The sequence below is a fragment of the Neurospora crassa genome, linkage group IV (genome assembly GCF_000182925.2).
Source record: "Neurospora crassa OR74A linkage group IV, whole genome shotgun sequence".
Taxonomy (NCBI): domain Eukaryota; kingdom Fungi; phylum Ascomycota; class Sordariomycetes; order Sordariales; family Sordariaceae; genus Neurospora; species Neurospora crassa.
Window position 1 is genome coordinate 3419300 of NC_026504.1, and position 21870 is coordinate 3441169.

The 21870-nt window shown below is 51.1% G+C and overlaps 7 protein-coding genes across 8 annotated transcripts; 5 read left to right on the plus strand and 2 right to left on the minus strand.

Annotated features, from left to right (window-relative positions):
• Positions 1–282: 282 nt before the first annotated feature.
• Positions 283–2767, minus strand: anx14 (annexin 14). Of its 2 annotated transcripts, XM_011395799.1 has the most exons (3): positions 2142–2767; positions 987–2077; positions 283–911 (listed from the first exon to the last, which is right to left on the minus strand). In XM_011395799.1, exons 1-3 carry the CDS (start codon positions 2179–2181, stop codon positions 624–626), a joined length of 1419 nt encoding a protein of 472 aa, XP_011394101.1. In that variant the 5' UTR covers positions 2182–2767; the 3' UTR covers positions 283–623. The 2 variants fall into 2 exon arrangements, with proteins under 2 accessions (XP_011394101.1, XP_011394100.1); XM_011395798.1 differs by having other exon boundaries at positions 987–2767.
• Positions 2768–2959: 192 nt separating this feature from the next.
• NCU04420 (hypothetical protein) lies at positions 2960–3663 on the plus strand (the record flags this gene model as incomplete). Its single annotated transcript, XM_952404.1, has 4 exons — positions 2960–2988; positions 3051–3219; positions 3444–3539; positions 3601–3663. The coding sequence occupies 4 exons, from the start codon at positions 2960–2962 to the stop codon at positions 3661–3663; spliced, it is 357 nt and encodes a 118-aa protein (XP_957497.1).
• A 377-nt stretch (positions 3664–4040) lies between these two features.
• NCU16817 (hypothetical protein) lies at positions 4041–5208 on the plus strand. Its single transcript, XM_011396102.1, has one exon. The coding sequence runs from the start codon at positions 4161–4163 to the stop codon at positions 4869–4871; it is 711 nt and encodes a 236-aa protein (XP_011394404.1). The 5' UTR covers positions 4041–4160; the 3' UTR covers positions 4872–5208.
• Positions 4952–6093, plus strand: NCU16818 (hypothetical protein). Its single transcript, XM_011396103.1, has one exon. It carries the CDS (start codon positions 5245–5247, stop codon positions 5785–5787), a length of 543 nt encoding a protein of 180 aa, XP_011394405.1. The 5' UTR covers positions 4952–5244; the 3' UTR covers positions 5788–6093.
• A 1185-nt stretch (positions 6094–7278) lies between these two features.
• On the plus strand, positions 7279–9514 carry NCU04419 (2-oxoglutarate-dependent ethylene/succinate-forming enzyme). Its single transcript, XM_952403.3, has 2 exons — positions 7279–8201; positions 8333–9514. The coding sequence occupies exons 1-2, from the start codon at positions 7414–7416 to the stop codon at positions 8904–8906; spliced, it is 1362 nt and encodes a 453-aa protein (XP_957496.3). The 5' UTR covers positions 7279–7413; the 3' UTR covers positions 8907–9514.
• Positions 9515–12735: 3221 nt separating this feature from the next.
• NCU04418 (hypothetical protein) lies at positions 12736–15028 on the minus strand. The gene is made up of 5 exons (XM_952402.2): positions 14705–15028; positions 14379–14642; positions 14225–14315; positions 12894–14161; positions 12736–12815 (listed from the first exon to the last, which is right to left on the minus strand). Exons 1-4 carry the CDS (start codon positions 14924–14926, stop codon positions 12999–13001), a joined length of 1740 nt encoding a protein of 579 aa, XP_957495.1. The 5' UTR covers positions 14927–15028; the 3' UTR covers positions 12736–12815; positions 12894–12998.
• Positions 15029–19524: 4496 nt separating this feature from the next.
• On the plus strand, positions 19525–20657 carry NCU04417 (hypothetical protein; the record flags this gene model as incomplete). Its single annotated transcript, XM_952401.2, has 3 exons — positions 19525–19906; positions 19969–20547; positions 20635–20657. The coding sequence occupies 3 exons, from the start codon at positions 19525–19527 to the stop codon at positions 20655–20657; spliced, it is 984 nt and encodes a 327-aa protein (XP_957494.2).
• Between the last annotated feature and the right edge of the window lie 1213 nt (positions 20658–21870).

Here is a 21870-nt window from a genome sequence, read left to right on the forward strand (position 1 = left end):
GTGGTTCCCAAAAGGAAAATATGTCGTGTGCTGACGTAGATGAGAAGAGTAACCACTACTGTGTGAGCCGCTTATAGCATGTACTCCGCTATACACACTTGTGTGCAAGTGTTACTTGCCGTCGCTTCTTTTATCCATCTAATTATTCCTAAAGGAGAGCCAAGCTAGCAGCGCCCTTCGGATTGGTCAAAGTAATGCACATACAAGTCTGATACTGTTTAATCGTTAGCTCGAAACATGGGCACAACTTCCTTGAGCACGTTCATGCTGTGAAGATGCTTTTTTCCGAAATCAAATAGACTGTATTGGATCTTGTTGCGGGATGGCTTTCCTCCAGTGCGTGTATAGTTTGGGACGATTCGGAAAAGAGATCCCGACCCGTCGGTGTACCACTGCAGAGTACCTCTGGGTACCAAGCTAACAAACGAGCAAAGAAGCACTTGTAATCTCGCTTCCTGTGTTACTAATTCCAGCCAGACCAGAAAATCATCAATCATGACTATCACTCAGTGTTCATTAGAGTTAAATATTATATCACACTCGGCCGAAGCTTGCTGTGAAAGTAAAGTCACTGCTGGGTGTGAAGTAAACTTTGAAGGCGACACACTTTTTGCGCGCGCCCCTCAAATAGGTTCTCCACAAATCGCCATCAAAAGCCTCTGATAATCACCGCTGGTCTCCCCCTGCACTCTCTTGGCCAGCTTCTTCTTGTAACGCTGCTCGTACGCGTTCCTCACGTTTCGCATGTTGTTGCGATCCCAGTGAGCCCGCACCAGACGGCTGGTGAGGAGACGGTCTTTTGTCCCCATTCCTGCCATGGCATCCTCGAGGAGCCGGGCCTGCAGCATGTACTTGTCAGTACCGTGGCGTAGCTGGATGAGAAGGGCGTCTTTCATGTGTCCCGAAAACTCCTGCCGGGGTTGTTAGCTGTTGTTCCCTAAATGGCTTTTGGTTGTTGTAGCAGTGGTTCGCTAGAGTCAACTCACCTTTTGGATGACAGTATCGAGATCCCTGGCGTACTTTTGCCTGTATTCGTAGGAAATGGCACGGATCTGGTTGTCATTCCTCAAGCTCAGAATGCTGCATACGCGCATCTCGTCTGTGCCAATCTTGCCCTCCGTCGCGTTGTAGAGATCATCGACATCGCGGTCAATGTCCGCCTTCACCACTGGAGCCGAATCTTCTGCACGTGTGGCACCGAGCACAATCATAAAGTGCCGTTCCGTCTTCATGCTCAGTTCGCCGCGCACCATTTCCTCCAGTGGCCGATGGCAAACTCGACTAAATTCGGCTTTGATGGCCTTCAGGTCGGCGTTGGACCGGCGGAGGAGGATATCGTTTAGGATGTCTTCGTTGGTGCCTGCCCCATCCATGGCATTGAACAGCATGTGCACGTCATTGAGAAGAGGACCCCGGGCAAGCATGACGAGCCCTTCCTCAAACCAGCTGCTCGTCTCGCTCTTGATGTCGGCGATAAGATCGCGGCGGTGGCGCCGTTGAAACGCATCGCGGAGCATATTGATCTGGAAAGGGTCCTTGTCGGCCAGAACCCGGATCAGCTCCTTTTCATCCGTGCCCCATCCCTTCATGGCTTTTCTTAGCCTATCCGCGTCCGGGTCGGGGTTCCATGGGATATTCATCGCAGGGCCATATCCGGGCGAAGGGGGTGTCGGCGGGTACTGCACGGCGTAGGGCTGGGGCGTGTACGCTGTGGGTGTGGGCGGTACGGCCCCATAGGATTGCTGAGGGGGCGGACCGGGAGGCTGTCCGTAACCGTGAGGCGGTGGTGCGCCGTAACCGGCCGGTGGAGGCCCGAGCGGGTAATACGAGGGGCTCGGGGGAGGAGCAGCACCATACGTCCCGGGTGGTGGGGAATGAGCCGGAGCACCATAGGGCTGTGGAGGGGGTGCGCCGTACTGCCCCGGCGGCGGCCCGGGCGGTGGTTGTCCATATCCTTGTTGTGGTTGCTGGTAGGTGTTGTAGTGAGCATGAGGCGGAGGTCCACCATATGGAGGTTGCTGATGATGCTGCTGAGGAGGAGGCTGTTGATAATATCCGCCTCCTTGTGGTGGTGGCTCTGCATGGTCTAGGATTAGTCGTGAAGACAAAACTATGTAGGTGCTGTTTTCTTTTCCACTTACGGCCATAAGGCGACGCTGGAGGGTAGCCTGGGTAGGACATTGTGGGTGCAATTCCCAACACAATGATGGTCGATATTCCTGTTGGTTAAGCGATGCCTTGGCTCGGCTAGAGGTGATGGTTACAAAAGGCGGGGCGGGGTTGGTGTACAACCGATAGATGGAGAAAGTGAAGAAAGCAAACTCAAGAAGAGTGTTTTTTGATGACACGCGTCTCTGGGAGCAAAGCAGAAAGAAATAGTTCAGAGTTGAAAAGAATTCAAAGTAATCAATCGGGTTTGACATAGAGGTACTTAACAAAGCGGGTGGAAGTCCGACGGAAGAAATCTATGGGGGCTTGCCGTGCAATCGTCATCCTACCCTACATTGCAGCTTTATCCAAGCCATCGGGGCAAGATTTATGTCTGCGCCGCGCCGTCCAACTTGGCCGCCTATACAGACACTACTACTTGGCGAGCTGTGATCTACTTACCTACCTACTTACGAAGCATGGTGCAGGCGCACACGGAATGGGGGTGACTGCGCAAGACATACACACTAGTACGTCAGATGTGGCTGAGCAAAGCGGAAGCCTTAACAGCATGGATCGACCGTCCACAGCCAAGAGCTTTCCTTAGCAGGGGCAATCACTTCGCCATCTTGACCATGAAAGGCAGCATGACCTTGTGATGGCCATCTTGATAAGTAAGATAGTTCCGCAAAAGCTGTGGACGCAAGAGAACCTTACGCAACACCTCAGATAAGGCAGTTGCCGTTGAGGCCTCCAATGTGCCAATAGTTGCTCATTGCAAAGATGGGATGAACCACAAAACTTGCGGGTAATGGATTGCCAAGTTCGCTTTGCCCATCGGTAGGTGAGGCATCAATGTTGGTGACGGGCGCGCAATAAACCACTCTGTGCATGCCTCACAGGCAAATGTTGGGAAGAGCCGCATCCAGGCTATTCGAAGCTCGGAGCCTGTTATTACCGATGGAAGGTGGTGTTCGCACGTCCGGCGCCAAGAAGAGAAAAAGCCTTGACGGCGACGGTCTCGGGCGTTTCGATTTCAAGGGAGGAGTACCGTACTGTGGAAGAAGCCTGGTTCGTCAAGTTGTAACCTTGCATGGACCTGTGTACCTATGTACCTAGCTTGGAAGGAAACGATAAGTAGTCAAAAAGCAAACCGACATGATTGTACCTGCGTTAGGTGTGATGGATGATTGGGATTGTCAGGTGGAAGGCGTCGTAATGTATGGAAGCCGGCGGCGGTGATTCCTCGAACACCTGTTGGAAGTTGGAAATGGTACTGTACACTACACTTACAGGGTGATGCAGTGTGGCTTAGCACTTCCCAAAACATGGCTTACGCAGTGGCAGGCAGCGCGTGCCGTGCCTGTAAAGTGGAAACTGCAGGGTGCTGCGTGAGTGGATCCGATCAACTTCAACCTTACACCTAACGAACTGAAAGGACCCGCCTTACAGCTCAGCGGGAGCGCCCGCCAGTTCGCTTCTCAGACCTTGTCCACCTCACCTCACTCATGGTGAGATCGACTAGACCTTGAATGAACTTGGGGGTCAAACTAAGGAAGGGAAGCTCGGCGACGCCAACTGCTGCTACTCATGAAGCCAGAGGTATGAATTGCTTCAACCACCCAATTTGCATTTTGGTGGACTCGACCAACATGATGTCGGGTTCCAGTTTCGAGGACCACAAGCACGGGATGGGGATGCCACTATTGTTTTACAGTCCTCCACGCCAAGGGATCCAGCCATTCGATTTTGATCCTTGAGCGGGCGCTATACTAGGGTATATCGCCAACTGCATCTCTCAAAAAGGCGGCCGTGATCGCTGGCCGGGCTGGACTGTTCTTGTTCTTGTTCTTGTTCCACTCAGGTCAACTTCAACGTCTGCTGTCCTTCCCCTCCTCCCTTGTTTACCCCCTCTTTTCACGGCCTTGAAGCTATAACGCATCGTCGGAACCCGGTGCTCCCACCCACGCCGTCGTCAGCCCTGTACTTTGATCTCTCTAGATGCGATCAAAATGCGCGTCCATTGGGTCCGTCTTCCCACGCTCGTGCTTGTTGCCCTCTTTGCGGCCTGTCAAGCTCTACCTCTCATCGAGCACGACAGCTCTCCTAAGCCTTTGCTGCCGAGAGCAACATACTCTGTAGTCCCGATCAACGGAGAGTCGGGTCCGGAACATGGCCCTGGGGGTCCGGTGGTGACCAAGACTGTGGTGCAAACCGCTCACCAACCGCTCACTCAGTCGTCCACTCGCTCACCCGCAAACTCCCTCACGAGAACGGTTTCGGTGGTGCCTCTTCAGCCTGAACCCACTCTAACTTTGACCACCACCGTCGTCCACGTCGTACCAACTACATCGACCACGACGGCGGCCACGGCATCGTCGAAATCCTCATTCTCCTCCTTGTCTTTTGCGGTCACGATGTCCTATCGGACCATCTCGGCAACCCCTTCATCAACATCCAAGACATCGAACTCTACCGCCGCGTCGACCTCCCCCTCTCTTTCAGCGTCTAATACATCAAAGTCCGTGTCTAGCTTAAGCACAAGACCTTCGCCGAGTACCACGTCGACAGAGTCCCCCATCTCGATCACGGTCACGGTACCCACCACCACTGCCTCTATTCCATTTCCAACGACCTTCATTAGCAATATTTCCAGCGTCTCATACGGCGACGGCATATGGCACACGACATATCCACCCTGGAATGGCACGACGACTACCTAATGCACTCGCCATACTCTTTTTCAGCCCGAATCTCGCCCTGACCTGGTTGATCTTGATCGGGCTGGCTCATGTTCTGGTTTTTGTTCTCGGTCGTCTGCAGGACTCCAATTAGATCGAATGACCATGGGATGCCCAGTTACCTAGGGCCCGATGAGTCATCAAACTCTCTATTTTACCCCCATGGACGGAAAGGGAGCGAAGCGCACTACAACACTCCAACGCCAACCAAGAGCTGGACAGCGTTGCTGGAGGAGGTGAACGGGAATCCATTCATAATTGGTGCTGATACACCTTAATATCTAATCTTGCAAAACGATACGATGTTGACATCTCCTCCGACTTGCCTGACCAACTGATTTCCTCCCTCTAGTGAATGACTTCCATCCGAGAGCCATCGCTTTCCAAGGCTCTTCACGAAACCGAAGATCTCGATCACAGGTGGCATGTTTCACCTGTGTGCCCTCTCTCGGGAGTGTTCGCTCGTTCAAGCCTTGCCAATAGTTCCACGCATCCGGCTGGGATTGGGAAGGAACGGTTCCTTGGCGGAGACAGCCAGTCACGTTCGAGGCAACGCCAGGATAAGATGCCCTCTTCCAGGAGTCACCATAGGTGCACCACGTCGGTTCACAGAACTCCAGTACGATACACCTGCAAATACCGACGGTCTTTTCGAGAAATGGAAGGGAGTGAGCTGCGCGAAGTCCATCTCGGTCATCTAAAAAATCATGGTGACATTGTCATGCTCTCGCCGTCTCTATCGGGATTCCTGACTGGGCATGTTTCAGCTTACAATATTTCCGAGCCGTCGACAACGCGTACTAGGGCGTGCTCAGATATCGAAACTCTCTTGGGGTTTCCAAACCCGAAGAGAGCCATGATTGCCCGGAGAGAAAAGCAAGGGCTCGGGGGGGCATAAGAAGGCCCATAGGAGATTGAGGCCAATCGCCAGCCCACAACCGTTTAATACCGCGTTCAAAAAATTCGCGACCGAGCAGGACTTGGGGGGTCTTGGGACACAGCCACGGGCCTAGAATTTGATTGTCGGTGGTTCTGGCTTTGTTATCGCTTAGATCATGCAGAAGCTTTAACCACTTCAGCTCTTTCGACGGACGGCAACCCCGGCCAAAAGCTTCAACGTCCATGTCTCCGGATCGTGAGGGGAAATATCACACCAGCGACCTGGTGACAGTTTGCAGGAGCCTACTAATCCCAGGCGGGCCATGACTGGTCAACATGCACCCTACACCTACTTTTGAGGTGAGCTGGACACACGACTTTGTGCTCAGGCAACCGCTGGCCAACTCGAGTACTTGCGTGTAGCTGGCTGCATTCGTTTATTGTGTTCGGGCCATTTCCCCCCACCTTACCGTTCGCTTGCCACTTGAACGCCCCCTAGAGTCAGTCACTGAGGATCCACGCATGCCACAAGTGCATTGGGTGCTAGGTTTCGATAGGGAAACACTGATGCTTCTCTGTCTCTGTGCTATAAGCACTTTGTGCCTGCCGGTGCGAAACCTCAGCGTTAGTACCCTCACATCTTGACTACTAAAGCCAGCCTTCACTCTGTGGCAGCGAGGCAGCAGAGGGCAACTCTGTATCGGTACCGGTGCTGCTAGTCTCTTATCCGTGTCTTGCTGTCTTCTTGGGTGTGCCACAACGTCCCTTTGTTTTCAGACAAGGCATTAACCCAGATACGGCATGAGCAACGGGACTGTGATGGACAATTTGATGTCTCAACTTGTTTACACAGCAGCACAGACACATAAAATTCTACCTCCCCACGAGATGCTGCGCGACTCCGTGTACTAGTCTACTGGCCACAGATTTGTGCCGAGAACGGGGCAGGTCGATTCGGCGTGGGACCGGCAGTCGAGCAACTCATTAGGATGACTAGGTTCAGCGTTCAGCAGTGAAGCATTTGTTCCAAAGGGGGTCCATCACAGGACACTCCGTCCGATTGCGGTGGTTTCAAGTATGTCTTTGGGAATAGGGAGCAGCAGCTATGCTGGTCGGCTACAACCTTATGATGGTTGTGTAGCCCCCTGATTGGCAACTTTATCCGATCAAAATTCGGCAGATTGCCGTGTAACACGGCGGCCGCATCCCGGAATTTTTTCGAGTCCTGCAAAGACAGCAGGAGGGGCTGATGATATAGCTCTTACCGATACTAAACTGCTTGCTCTCGATCGGCCTTTCTAACCTGCATCGTCGCGTCTGCCATATACGATGTCCAATCAGTTTTGGAAAATTCTGGAACACCCAATATGCGGCTCCTGTTGGTTGCCTGGGGATGTTGGCACCGAGGTAAGGGCGCAAATGGTCGCTGGCGATAGATGTAGGACTCGAACATATAAGAAAGGCGTCTCTACCACCTCAGATCCCCTTCATCATCACCATCGGCATCATCATCACTTTTCCCAAGCATCGCAGACATCGAAGCAATCTGAGCTTGAGAGCTCTAGTATCACGCTCACATTACCTTGAATCTGGTTTGCAACCGCCTGTCATTCACACAGTCATACCTTACTCATACTTTCCCACGATGAGTTGCCTCGCTACCCGCTCTGTTTTGCCTCTTGGCCGCCGTCTCATCACTAGCCGCGCTCGCCTTAGTACCGCCGCGTTGGGCTCACTCGATATTGGATCCGGCAATGGCATGTCCATGCCGCCTGGTTTCAATATCGACGTCGCTCGCCAGCCCAACAAGCAGCCCAGGATCCAATCACCGGGCAAGATCGGTACCGTCGCCGACAAAATCCATGCTCGCGATGATTTGGGCAAGACCATGCCACCCAATTTCAAGGCCCAAGTCGCCCACCTCGACACCTTTGAACTCCCAGAGAAAATCACGGGCTCTGCTAGCGACCGCGCACTTGGCAAGGCCATCATTGACACTTGGCGCTACGAGGGAATCATCCAAATCGCTCAGAGTGATCTGCAGAAGAAGCTATGGAACGACGCCAAGGCCGCCAGCAAGCGCTTCTTCCGGAAGCCCGCGGCCGAGAAGGCGGCTTGTGTTGACTCGCAGAGTTATGCCGGATATATTGCATCCGGCGAGGAGGTGACGGACGGCATCGCTGACTACTCGGAGATCTTCACCATCACCAAGGATCTCGACCTGGAGGAGCCGCGCGTCCGGGCAAAGTGGCCCTGCCACGGTCCTTGCCCCTGGCCTGATGTGGAAATGAAGGAGCCCATGATGCGATACGTCGACAATTTAGGGCTCGAGGGCGAGAAGATCCTCCAGTTGGCCGAGTTTGGTTTGGGTGTTGCTCCCGGTACACTCACACAGTACACGCGTGATGGTTGGCATCATACAAGGGTCCTTCGGTAAGTCGTCAAACATGATGGCTTCTACTCCTGTCATGCCGCCCCATCCCTCCACTACGGGAGAGGAGCGGGCCGTTTGCTTATCGTTTCACACGAGAAGTTCATACGCTAACGCTTTGTTTTCACGTCAGTTTCCCACCCCGCAACGCTACCAATGGAAAGGGCAAGGAAGGCCGAGGCATCGGCTCGCACACGGACTATGGCCTTCTCGTCATCGCCGCCCAGGACGACGTTGGTGGTCTCTTCATCCGCCGCCCTCGGGACGACGAGAAGTTTGCAAACTGGCAGAAATCCGCCGCCGGCCATAAGGAGGACGCAGACGGATGGTTCTACATCCCGCCCGTCGAAGGGGTGCACACAGTCATCCTTGGCGATATGATGCAGTACCTGACGAACAACTACCTGACCGCGACGCCGCACAAGGTGGGACTCAACACCCGCGAGCGTTTCGTTATGGCTTACTTCCATGAGCCTTCTTTCCAAGCTGTCATCAAGCCTATCAACGAGGGTTGCGGAGGCATGCGGACCGCCTCTGAGCAGGCCGAGGAGGGCGTCCATTACGGTACCCACTTCACCAACATGTTCATGCGCAACTATCCAGATCGCATCACCACCAAGAGGCTGTTGGCGGAGAACCGCTATGCGAAGCTGTCGAAGCCGGAATTGAGGACCATGGATGTCATGCCCGCGCCTGAGCTCGATTGAAGATTGTCACATGCTCCTTTTCAGTTTCACAAGCCCCTTATTTTATTCCGTTGTGTATACAAAAGCATTACCCGGGCGCTGTGTGTTGAGATGAGGAGTTTTACGCAGAAAAGGCGGCTACAGCACTTAGCTTGATTTCTTTAATGTTCGACGATACCACTCTCCTAACGTCTAGTTACTTTTGCTTTATCTGCTTTCCTTGCTTCTTGATTATGCGTAAACAATACTTTACACAGACGGAGAGACCAGACGGGAGAAGAAAGGACGAAAGCATCTTTTTGTTACACAAGCAAACGTCCGAAACCACTACAGTAGACCTTTCACATACTACTTCTTCAAGATGTTTTGAGTTGCCCAGCGATAGGACAACGACAAGTGGGCAAGGAAACAAGAGAATTCACTTCAGGAGAGCTATTTCCAAGGTGTTTACCTACCTTTCACTTATGCACTAGTTCCAGTCCAATCGCAAACAATACTACCCGGTAGTTACATCATGATGCCCACCCAGTGATGATGATTTCAGGCGTCAAATGAGAGAGGAAACTATGCCAGCTGACCAAGAAAGGGAAGTACATAAGCTACCTACAGTATTCAAGTCGTCCTCCGCTCGGTACCACTGTAAGCACCCAACTATGTGACTGCCCCTGTCAGTTTCTTGCCTAACCCTCTTCCCGACACAAGTACCTCGTAATCGGTGACGACCTACTGATTGATAAGACTGAACCCCTAGCAGAATCTTCGGCCCATGATCCGACACTTACACACACATACACGTAGGTAGATTGTGCTCGTTGAAATTTCATTGAGCGAGCTGAAGCAAAGACAATGAACCGGAACATTTACTCAGGCTTCCAGTCAATCATCGTCTCAACCCCAATACAAGTACAAGCACAAAGGCCCCTTTGACTTACGTGCCAGCGGCCAGTGGGCCAGTCAAAGCTGGAGTCGGATGCTCACATGAGGAGTACTCGATAACTCCAAACCCTAATTTGTATTCCCTCTGATGAAAGTGCACCAAACTTGATTTTAGTGTCACTCGTCCCAGGACTCGAGGGAAAGTAGGACAGAGGGACACAGCCGAGGACATAATACACTAGTAGGACAGATGCAAATAATGTCGAATAGTGTAACTTCATACGGGAGAGAAGAAATTGTCAACTCGACAATCACAAACTTGACTCGGCGAAATGTCCGGGACCCCGCTCTCTTCCGGTTATCATGAGTTTCTTTGAAAAAAAGAAAATCTGCTCGTGCTTGTCCTTGTGTTTCCGTTGTGTTCATGTCCGTTAGTTTCACATGCTACTACAGAATCATGATACCGGGCGGAGAGCGGACTAGAGGCTCCGGAAGAGTAAGTAGGACGAGACAAATAGGAGAAAGCTGCCTCTACTTACCTTGATTGACCGGCAAATGGAAAGTGAACCCTCGTTGGTGTCACAACGTCGACGACGTCTGCCAGCGTTACATGTTCCACAACATCATTTTTGTCTCTCTCACACTGGCTTGCAGACTTACGGGCTTCAAATTGAATTGCGGTGGGTGGCTCGCACCTTCCTTCCGAGAAATACTCGACTTGAACCCAGGAAGTCGCCTTCACCTGCCTGTCCACACCTTGCCGCTGCCCTTGCCGCCGCCCTTGCCGCCGCCTACCGCCTTCCTCCCGCCCCCCGTCCGCCTCTTTTTTCTCCCTTTTCTTCCCTCGTCAGTTGAAAGATGTTGGAAAGTTGGACTAGGTTGCCTTGTCTAGGTCACAGTCACCGCCGCTCCCACCGGCCGCCCTGCCCTCCACCAGGCTACACAGCGGTGCCAGCGGGAACTCGGCACCTCGCCGGTCCTGTTCCAGATCTTGAAATCCTTTTTGCGACTTAATCTGATAACTAAGACACAAAAGTAAATTCGACTGGTGGTGCTGGCAATAAGAAAGAGAGGTGAGGGACAAGTAGCTGGTGAGACACTCGGCGGTCAACTTCAACAGCTGGCTGCGAAAAGAAAGAAAACCATCTCTTATTTCTCATTCTGGCAAGAGCGGGTAGTTACGTAGGTGGCTGTAGATCAGAGTCAAGTCTCAAGCCTCTTTTTGCGGGGAAATCTGGCGGCTGCCCGTCTATCTGGGCCGTACTGTCTGACTGTCTAGAACAGGAACCAAAACATCGGGAAGGGGTTGCGGCCGTGTGAGCCGCTGAGCCGATGAGATCTCTTGGGACAGGCTGACAGTAAAGCAAGATCGATGAATCCAAATCAAAAGGGTAGGTGCCTAGCCGTTCGGCATTCGGGTGATTCAACGGTTATTGCGGACAAACAATCCTGCTCCAGCATCTTGACTGTCAAAACTCGGCGCATCAGCCGTGGAGGTGGCTGAATCTGAACCAGCTCTAACGGTAATGCATGTCGTCGTCCAAGGACTTTCAGCTGTTGCCACCAAGGCGGTCAAATGAAGTAAAGGGGTAAGAGTGTCCGATAAGCAAGATGTCGGAGAAACTCGGAGTAGTTCGGGGAAGGGCAAATGGTGCCAGCGCGGTGGGAAGTCTATCAATTTACCATTTGGATGGTGAGTTAGGCAAGTGTTTCCGTCTCGGTGTGGTGTACAATCATGCTGTAATCCTCTCGACACCCATATGCATTGCTCTACCATACTGTCGGTCTCAGTCCCAGAGCCTTCACGCTGGGCGTGGTATATGTGCGGCCTAACCTGCACGCGGGCTCACACTACAGAAAGGCGGTATGTCATTTCACGATAGGGTACTAAAGCCGTGAATGGACATGCCTAGGCGCGAAGAGGGGTATGAGTGTCACCGGAAGTGATGCCGAGATGGTTTGGGAGTTTCAACTGCAAGTTGCTGAAAAAGGAAATTTCGTACCTATGGGCCTACCCCGGGTAGCTGTTGAGGGCAGTTTACTAGGCAAGAGGCGGTGATCTTCAGCTGCTGTTCTATACTGGCTACTGGCCTGCTGTCCTCTCTGCGTGTCTCGCCTCGCCACACACTGCTGTAAGTGTCAAACGCAGGGCCGTAGATCAGAGCCAAGGATGAAGTGGAAACAGCCGGCGATGACGGTGATGGGTTGGGGGAGTAACCATGATGACTTGAAGTCTGTTAACGAGGGATATTGGAACAACAAGCAGAATGGGGTTAGTCAGACCCACCTCGCTCTTGATGGTGTCGTTGACGCTATGATAAACAAGAGATCGGACATAGACGGAATTGAAAATGCTTAAAAACTGCCCAGAGTACGAAACTCCCGGCGGCTGTGGTAACGTGACGTGGAGAAGTCACAAAAGACTGGGAGACTGCCACAAAGGAGTCTCGTTCATGACTTCATCTCCATCGCCATCCTGACGAGTGTAGTATCTGTACATTGGGCGCGGTTCATGATGATGTAGATCTTCTGGAAAACAGCATTATCTTCTGTCCGACAAGGGTAGCTGATTCAGTGGTAGTAATTGAAATCAATGCCGGTAACATTTCTGCATCGTGGTGATGGTCATTTTCGTGCCTGAGTGGTGATAACCTCAGATGCCACGGATTATCATCGAACCCGGCAACCGGTGACAGTAACGGGGCGGAAAGAACGAGGGAATCCGGGCGGGCATTACCCTATAGAAGCCGAGCCAAATCAAGTGCGATGCCACAATTGCAAGTTTCCATGCAAATGAGGAAGGTACGATCAAGTTCCATATTTCGTTAATCCATTGTCGCCGTGCTTCCCGCTCCTTTCTGCCACCGTAAGTGGAAGCTACAATCAGAAGTCCGGAAGGTGCGGACGGAACTCGGAACCTGTACTTGACACTCCGTCATCCCGCCCTCTCGTCACCCCCGTTGCGACCGTGCTTGTTTAACTTTCACTCAATTATTGACGAAGATGGCAATCCATCTTGCATCGGCAATTACAACAAACGCACTTGACGTCAAACTTTGATCCGAAAACCGCTGCATCGTTAGACACACTGCTTCGTCCAACCGAACCGGACAAGAATGCACCGACACTTACAGATCATTTTGAATTATAGAGGTACACAAAGTGCCCCCGTTGTTGTCAAGGCACCACCCAAATTCAAAATTTCAAAGAAAATGATAGAATAAACCCAAGCTGACTCTATTTGGATATCCTCTTTGCGTCATCAGATTCGCTGATCCCCATTTCCTCGTCCGCTGCTTTTCGTCCAGCTTCAGGTTGTGCTGACTGTTCGTTTCTCTTGACGTTGCCTGCAGGAATTTTCCCAATGATGCCCGAGCCTCGGAAGGCGATTAGCACGACAGCGAGCGAACAGAGTCCCAACGCCATATGGAACCAGTTGGCGGCTCTGATACCGGCCAGAGATGCGTCTTCCCACTCTTTCATGTACCCGGCGTCTTCAACACTGACACCACGTTGTTGCGCCATTACCGCGGTTTGAATGGCTGTCGCAATAGCAAGCCCTACCGCGCGACCAATTTGCCCACAAGCGTTGACAAGAGCGCCACCCAGAGCCTGATCGGCTTGTGGGAGCGAGTGGCTCGTGAATAGTATCAAGCACGGCCATGCAGTGTCCGCGCCGATGACAGACAAAATCATGCCTATAAATGCCCATGCCCAGTAGGATGTATGGGGAGGGATGGGCGCGGCGAAGAGAATGCAAGTGATGGCCACACAAACGTTGCCAAATGCCAGCATCATGTAGGTCGGCACGCGGGATAGTAACTGCGAAACGACAAAGGCGCAAATCAGACCCATGACTCCGGTTGGCAGGAACCGAAGTGTTGTCTGGATCACGGATTGGCCTTGATAGTCCTGGTAGAAGTAGGTCGCAAACACCAACCATCCACTGAAGCTGCTGAAAAACAGACCCATGATCAGCATTGCCGCGCTGAAGCGCTTGCTGTGGAACATGGACACCTTCATGATCGGCGCCTGCTTGCCTGTCTTCTCGAGATGTTGCTGCCAGAGCACAAAAACAACGACCAGAGCAACAGCAACAACAATCAGAACCGGGACCCAAGGAGTCCTCCATCCGACTACATTGCCTTCGGTGAGCGCGAAGAGGAGGACAAGAAGGCCGGCTGTAATCAAGAACGCTCCAATCCAGTCCACGGATCCCTTAACAGATGCTCCATCTTGATGTAGGGTATGCTTGGGTGGCGGGATCACAAAAATGGCTGCCACGGTGATGATGGCCGCGAGGATGGCTATCACACCAAACACCCATTTCCATGACGCATACTCGGCAATGAGCCCAGCAATCAGATTGCCAAAGACGGCGCCGAGTGGCGCCCCAGCGGCTATCGTCGTTGAACAAGCTGTTAGTTTTTGTGCGACTGCAAACACGCGGTGGTGGAACATACCATAGCAGCTAAAAGCATAGTTCTTTGCCTTCCCAGGGGGAAAGGTGGTTCCTAGAATACCAATGGCTGTTGGCACATTCGCCGCCGCCCCCTTTCCCGCAAGGCATGTCAGTTTATGTTCATGTTCTCATGAAAAGCCGCATGCTAAACATACCAAGCCTTGCAGACCTCGAAAAAGATCGAACGCGATTTCGTTTGGCAAGAACGGATTGATGACGGTAGTGATGGCTACCCAAGCAGAACCCCAGATGAAGATCTTTCGTTTGCCGTAGATGTCTGCAATGCGGCCCCAAAGCAAAAGGAAGCAGCCGAATGTAAGATTATACGCAGAGACCACCCACTGCAGCCGAGAATCTGGTATGTCCAAGTGCCGTCCGATTGTTGGCAAGACAATGACCACTGCTTGGCCAGATACAGTCTGCAAAGATGGTCAGTACCCAAAACAACACAAGAAATCTCCGGGGCAACTCCACTACTTACGTTCAAAAAACTAGCTCCCGCAACCGTTGCCACGAGGGCAATGCATCGTGCCTTCGAAAAGGGAAGAGCTGGTGGCTGGTCTTGCACGATCTCATCGACAGTCCCAGCGTCATCGCTCGTGATGGACTCATCCGAAGTCGGCTTGCTGCAAGGTACCGCATCCCTCTTCTCCTCTCCCCAAGCTCCGTTTCTCTCCGGGGCGGCCTCGATCGACCTTGCCATTTTCGCTGTTCTAGCTGTTGATATTGACAATGGAAACAGACACCGTCGAAACGATCGGCGGATTGAACGTGGGAAGTCATGGAATTAAGCATAAAATAATCCTCCGGACATTCGACGGACAGTGGAAACGAATATACAGTAAGAAGGACTATTTCTTATCTAATCGGTCCTACTTAATAAGGTTAACCACATCAACTTGCCGCAAAGTCATTGGTTCGCTTCCGGAAAGTCTTGACCGGTTGGGGTAAAAGCTTTCATGGGAAGGATGCGGGAAAGCTTCCCGCCACCGGTGATGTGGTGCCGGAGACCGGCAAGCGGGGGAATGTTGAGCGAACACTCAATGATGGGCTACGGCGTTGCCGCATTGGGACCGCTTCAATTGCCGACATTTCTAGCGTGGCTTGCGTGACGAGCTGTCGCGTGCCACGACGCCCAAGTTTGCCCGGGGAAACGTGGAGCCTGCCTGTTATCTTTGTTTTCACCCAGAAGTCATCATGATATGGGGAAGAATCAAAGTTGATATGAGGGAGTCACTGTATAACTTTCTAGAGGATGACTCTCTATCCAACGGAAATCCTTGGCAGGGCATGCCAAGCCGTGACGACAACCTTGATGGATTCATCACATGGTGAATTGCTGTTTTGTCCAAACAAACTTGCCGGAAATTTTTGGGATTTTGGTACGTTGGACACTGTCGATCAAAGGGGGATGTTTCAAGTATGGCTCAGTGTTGGGCATGTGAAAGTCAAGTGCCTGGAAAACCGTGTACGAGAAACACCCTTCAGAGACGGCAACACAACGAAACGTGGGGTATCCATCTTTTATCTTTTTTTTTTTTTTTTTTTTTTTTTTTTCGGCCGGTAATTTAACTGGGGGTACCTTCGTCGACGCGTAAGTTCAACTGTCCTTTCCCATTTAGTTCTATGGCATAAAGTTGCAAGGTTGATATTGGACAAGTTTTTCAGCCGACATGGACATTTTACCGTGGTTAGTACTTCATCATGCCCATTGGCAAGATGACATAAACGTCGGTGGTCCTGAATTTATCAAACCCGCGGCATGCTCTTACCTGTTTTATATGTATAAAATGACCGAATATCTGTTGATTGTTCTTCGCAGAGTGTTTTGTGATCTTTATATCTGCCTTTGTCACTTTCTATCGATCATGAAGCGGATTCAGGAAGCAATTGCTACCGTGAAGGAAGTCATTTCGGCAAAGCATTATGCTCTTCTACACCGGTTATCTCTCCTTGATTCTTGGCTTGAAGATCCGGTTCTTTTCTGTCCTTACCTTGTATTTGACTCTAAGTGTTAGCAAAGTTCCTTCAATTTGCTGTCCTGAAGCCCGTTGTGACTGGAATGGAGTCAGTGGATGACACCCACAAATGAATGTTGAGTCAACCCCAGTCAGGTCGAACTGGAGTGTCATTCACAAAGTAAGGGGCAGAACTGTGGTCATACAACAAGCAAACTTCGATCTAAGGAGCAGATGAGTAAGAAGGGTCTTTCGCAAAAACTATAAAGGAGCGTAACCTTTCTTAGTGTCTGCAAATTTCTTGAACATCCAGCCATAATCATTGAGTAGAGCTTAACCAGCAGTAGAAAGGACCTTACGGGCATAATAAAACAACAAAGCATGGCATTGTTAGTAACGGGTACCTTTATTCTTATTTTCTTCCCCCGCGCTTTCCAAGAGGAATTTGAGTGTCGATGGCTCTCAGTTAAAGAAGCATGCACATTTTCCAAGCATATGTATTTTAGCTATTGAGAATTTTGGAACCCTTACGCAACAGCCTTAGGTACCGTCCTTCCTCCTCCTTGACGATCAAGTCGGTGTTCTAGTTGTCGGCCGCATACTGAGTGACGAGTGTGCATAAAGTGGTTCTTGCTGATACTTTGTCGTCTTTGGCCTGAAACCCATTATAACACTGCACGGCCACGGCAAACGGCGACTTTTGCATCCAATTACTTTCTTCAACCATCCATCAAGGCTGTTCGGGATCAACCGACACTGCAACTAGACACACATGGCTCCCAACAATAATTTCAAGGCAACCCGTACCGAATCCCTCGCTTGTGTTAAAGTGGCGGCACCATCCCAGACCTCTAAGGAGGTTGTCAACAATAATTGTCGCTGTATTACGGAATGTATAATGAATGAAGATAACCAGTGGGTTAGGGACGAGTCTGATTATATACTAGGCTTTCTTAACAAGTCACACACAGTCTGGACTTGATTGAATCCCCAGTAATCCGATGAAGACAGCTCCTCTGATCAAGATGAGCCCACTTTCTTTGATGAACACGCTCTTCATGATCAACCTGGTGTTCATAGCAACTCGGTATCTAATAGTAGCCCGACTGGCTTAACCCTGGAACCAACACATCATTCACATCGGCAAGCGACAAAAGCGGCTACTCTTGTTGAACGACCACGGTGAAAGCCGGGGGAAGAGGACCTCAACAAAAGGTTGGAAAACTGGAGGCTATAGGGTTGTCTTCAGAAACCCATTCGATGACACAGCTCGGTTTGTGTCTCGATATAACAGCCCTGGTTGACGGCTTCTTAGGATACCGGCTGGGCAGTTGCAAGTTTGTTAGCGCATGGATCTCTTATTGTATTCAACTTTTCTCGGTAGTCGTTCCTTCCTTATGGTGGAAGTAATAGCGAGGACCAGAGAAAAACGACCACTGAGGCTACGTCATACGGGCAGCCAGACTGCCTCCATTTCTGACACGGGGTTTCCTCGACTTCTCTTCTCCATTCTTCCTTCGGTTCTTCCTCCGCCGCCGAAATCTTTTTTCCTTTCCTTGGCCTCTTGGGTTTGAGTTCTTTGTCGTCAACCGGGTGTTTGGTATCGTAGTCGTAGACGAGATCCGATGCATTCTGAAGGAGAGTCAGCCGCAGGACGTACAAATTCCATTGATTCCGGTACCCTTTCCATTGAGCTTATATACGCTTGACGAGCGAAGGGTAGAGGCTTCCCAAAACGGGGCGCCGCTTCCTTCTGTATACAAGGTGCTCACGGGCAAACCCCGTGTCAATTTCTAAGCAGAGGACTACGAAGACAATGAGAGTGCCGACGAGGGAGGGGGTACGGACGGGGATGAGTACTTCGACAAGCTGGCAACACCAGAACGGCAGATCACCTCCCCACAATCACCCAAGGCGCTACCGAAACCCCCTCGGAAGCCCAAGCCTGCGAGAAAGACGGACTGAAATTTGTGCAGACCAAAGCTTCCCAGCAAGAGCGACCAAGAGCCACCAGACAGCCGAGCAGCCGCTTAAAATTTACATTGGTAGCAGGACTACCTAAGGTAGTAAGGATGAAACGTACCAGCTTCATGTCCTACAGAGGTTGCATTGCCTTTAGATGGTACTGAACATCACCACAATAAAATGGAAGAATGGTTATGCCCTTTCCACTGGCTAACCCCCTTGGAACTTTGAATGTCGAGTCGAGAGAAAGCGCAGATTGGACTTGACATCCGCATCCATGGTAGGAGAGATGGGATTCACAATGCCCTCCAACAAGGTATACGGAGAGCCAAACGCCGGCGGGCTGGGCTGAGTCAGGGGCAGAAAAGCCGTTAAGGTCCGTGGATCCTCATACGCGCTACGGATTTCGCTCACGACGAGAAGAAGATACCAAACGAACATTTCAGGTTTTGTCATCTTAACCCACTGGACAGCTTCAATGAAAAATAGCCCTTCACGCGTCCTTTTGAAAAGATTTCATCTTTCATTACAACTTTCCCACTGCTCCTTCCAACATTTTCGTTCGTGCGAACGCCACCAAGTGGCCTTCACCACGTCCAAGAATGTTCTTTGCCCTTCTGAAGGGCAGGAACTCCACCAAGAATTTCAAAAAAAGAACAATTCACTGCCGTGATTGAGCATCAAAAGCTCTCATCCCATCCGTTTTCGATGTCCAAGAAATTCTTTGGCCTTCTGAGCGGCTGGAACTCCACCAAGAATTTCAGAAAACTACAATTCACTGTCCAGGATGGGCACCAAGAGCTTTCATCCCGTGCCTATACCATTCACGATACGCCCATTCTGTTCTCGCATTCACCTGTCGATTTCAAAATGTGGGAACCATGGAATTCGAGTATAAAATATCCCCCACAGTCAGCAATTCTCTTCCTCTTTTTTTTTTGTTGTCTCAACATGACCAGCCTTGGGACATCAAGTTGCCTACAAGTTTGACAACTTGGAACTTCTAACGACGGACCTTCTAAGCCTTGACAAAAGAGCGACATCCGGAATAGACCAAGAAAATTCCTCTCCTCTGCATTCAGCAGCATCCGGAGGAACATTCCTGCACCTTTCGATTCCAGCTTAGGACGCTCGTCTTCTTCGATATCACGTCTCAGGACGTGTCACGATCTTTTTGCTCTCAAAGTTCATACCGAGCAGAGAGAATACCAGGTTCACTTGGGATCATAGTAAGTTATCAATTCTCTTCCCGATGGGATTTGAGTGATAGTACTCTTGTTCGAGCGAGGCTCTAGTCCATGAATTAAGGTTAATTGACAGACTTTCTCGACAGACAGCCATACCGAAGCCACATCAACGTTATATACCACATATCGACATGAGTAACCAGGACGGCCGCTCCCAGGCTGGTTCTCCGTCCAATGAGGGCGCCCGAGCCCGGAGGGAGTTCCGGCCCATGGACGCGATCCTTGTTGACCGTGCTCCTCTAACTGAGGAGGAGAAGGAAGCTCGAAAAGCCCGTGGCTTTTCGGAGAATTATATGGGGGACTACAACAATGAGAGGAACAAGTCCGCGGACATCCCGGACGACCAGAATTGTTCCCTGTACATTACAGGGCTCCCACTCAACGTCACAGTGCGGGATATCTTCGACGATATCCGCGACATCGGCAAAGTGTACTCGCTGCACATCTCACCGAGGAGTGACAGTCACTCGAAGGCTGCTGCCGCCGTTGTTTTCTTTACTCGAGCCGCTGCGGGTGAGCATCCTACATTCCACATCACCTTCCTGAATCAATCACTAACACCAGTCCTCATATAGAGCGGTTCTACAACCGTTTTAAGACAAGAGACAATCCGACTGTCCGCTGGGGCGGTGCGGTCGCCAACCCAGGCCGCATCCTGGGTCGAATGCCTGTGAATGTAGTCTGGAACCAGGTAAAGGCCGCACCTTTTACTGAGCGAGAACACGTTACACGGGTCATACAAGTTGAGGGCCCTTCCGATATCGTGAATGAGCAATTTCTCCTGTCGTATTTTCGGACCAAGTGCCGATTCGATATGGAGGATATCTCAGTCCTTTGGGAAGGCTTCTGCGACGTACCTGTGAGCGGAGGACAACCTCCCGCTCCCTCAGCTGCTTCCGTTCACGCCGAGCCACCTGCTCAGGCCCCGGCAAGACGCCAGGGTCGAGCTCTCGCATCGACTAACTGGCGTGAGCGTGCTCACCCAGTCACTGCTGAGCCTGAGGCAGAACCTCAGGAAAATGCTGCTGTTCCCACCACTCGCACACACAGCAGAATTATGGAGTTCCGGTTCGGGACCGTCAAGGGCCAGGCACTGGCCTGTAGGATGGCCTTGGACTGGGAGTTCAAGGAGAGAGGGGTCATGTGCCGTTATGGTAAGTCTTCACGCAGCTCTTGGTGTGCTGAGCAAGATAGGATTCAATGAGGAGACATATTCTAACTTCCCTTTCCTTGGTTTCTAGGCCAAGACCCTTGCGGCCCTTGAAGCGCAGTCGGTGGAGAGAAGGACTCTTTGATTTGAAGATAATGATAATAATAGCTAGTGCTGGCTGCTCGAGGTTTACGGGAAATCGGAGTCCATGGGTACGTGAAAGGGTAGAGACCTTGCACAGGGAGATTCGTGGCGGAATGGAAAAGGGAAACAGAGTCATGGCATTGAGAATAGGGCGGCTGCTGGTGTCAACATGCTTCAAGAATAGAATAATCACATACACCCAAACGTCACTCCTGTTCCCCAAATCGAGGTCATTAGAATCGTCGGCAAAATGAATAATGCAACTGCTTTTGTGATTAAACAGATATCGATCCCTCCTCCAGCGGTAGGTTCGGATAGGAAATCATGTCAAATGTGTCGAGTGTCCAAAGCAGGTGCGGCTGACATTCAAAATAAAATTACCTAAAGAAGCGGAAAGGAGCGAAGGAGCCAATCATGCATCCAACTGTCTGACAAGCACAATGACGTTTCCCCTGGATCTTCGATCGCTGGGCATAATTCAAGATTTCCATGCCCCTGGTGAATCCTTCAAAACATCTGCATCCCGCACATCAAGTGGCTTGGGGCTTGAATCCTACTGCTACCATGCGTTAGATATGGCAGTAATCATGACAGCTTGTAGGTAGGCAGAATTCGCTAGCCTGGCGAACTGGTCGTCAAAATGGGAAATTGAAGCGATGAGTTTGCATGCTTTGTAGCGAATAAATCTCTTTGGTGAATATTGAACAGCCGGTGTTGGTCTCAATACTTGATGTGAGGTTGTCAGGTGTGCTCGAGCGTGATCGAAAATGCCTAGTGTTTTTTTTCAGCCACACAGCAACGCAGCACTGCAGCATTGCGGCGTTGTTCCCCCATGGTGCGGCTACTACTACTTGACTGCAGCGCTTTTCTCGTTGCTGATGTTACTCCCGTCCGGCTATGCGGGGGTGACCAGGTGCGAAAATTCGGTAAGTGGGAGCGGGATGGATTCGCTTGCTTCCTTCTTCTTCTGATGGTGGTGGTGGTGGTGGTGCCGTGATGACGGCGTCGTCGAGTTCTTGGTACCAAAGGGGGGTCTGTAGATTCTTAATCATACGAGTGAGATTATATAGTAAGGTGGTCAGTCATAATTCTCATGTCATGTTGGTGAACGGCAATCGATCCCGGATATCTTTGTTGTCGCTTTCTTCGAGATGGCTGTCTGCAGAAATTGATCTTGAGGATA

Bases quoted from the DNA above. Each gene is read 5' to 3' on its own strand.
- NCU04419 (XM_952403.3), top strand. From the start codon at position 7,414: ATGAGTTGCCTCGCTACCCGCTCTGTTTTGCCTCTTGGCCGCCGTCTC. The intron at 8,202-8,332 runs GTAAGTCGTCAA...TTTTCACGTCAG, and splicing joins CATCATACAAGGGTCCTTCG to TTTCCCACCCCGCAACGCTA.
- NCU16817 (XM_011396102.1), top strand. From the start codon at position 4,161: ATGCGCGTCCATTGGGTCCGTCTTCCCACGCTCGTGCTTGTTGCCCTC.
- anx14 (XM_011395798.1), bottom strand. From the start codon at position 2,423: ATGTCAAACCCGATTGATTACTTTGAATTCTTTTCAACTCTGAACTAT. The intron at 912-986 runs GTGAGTTGACTC...CAACCCCGGCAG, and splicing joins TCGATACTGTCATCCAAAAG to GAGTTTTCGGGACACATGAA.
- NCU16818 (XM_011396103.1), top strand. From the start codon at position 5,245: ATGACTTCCATCCGAGAGCCATCGCTTTCCAAGGCTCTTCACGAAACC.
- NCU04418 (XM_952402.2), bottom strand. From the start codon at position 14,926: ATGGCAAGGTCGATCGAGGCCGCCCCGGAGAGAAACGGAGCTTGGGGA. The intron at 14,316-14,378 runs GTATGTTTAGCA...CTTGCGGGAAAG, and splicing joins TTCGAGGTCTGCAAGGCTTG to GGGGCGGCGGCGAATGTGCC. The intron at 14,162-14,224 runs GTATGTTCCACC...CAACGACGATAG, and splicing joins CTATGCTTTTAGCTGCTATG to CCGCTGGGGCGCCACTCGGC.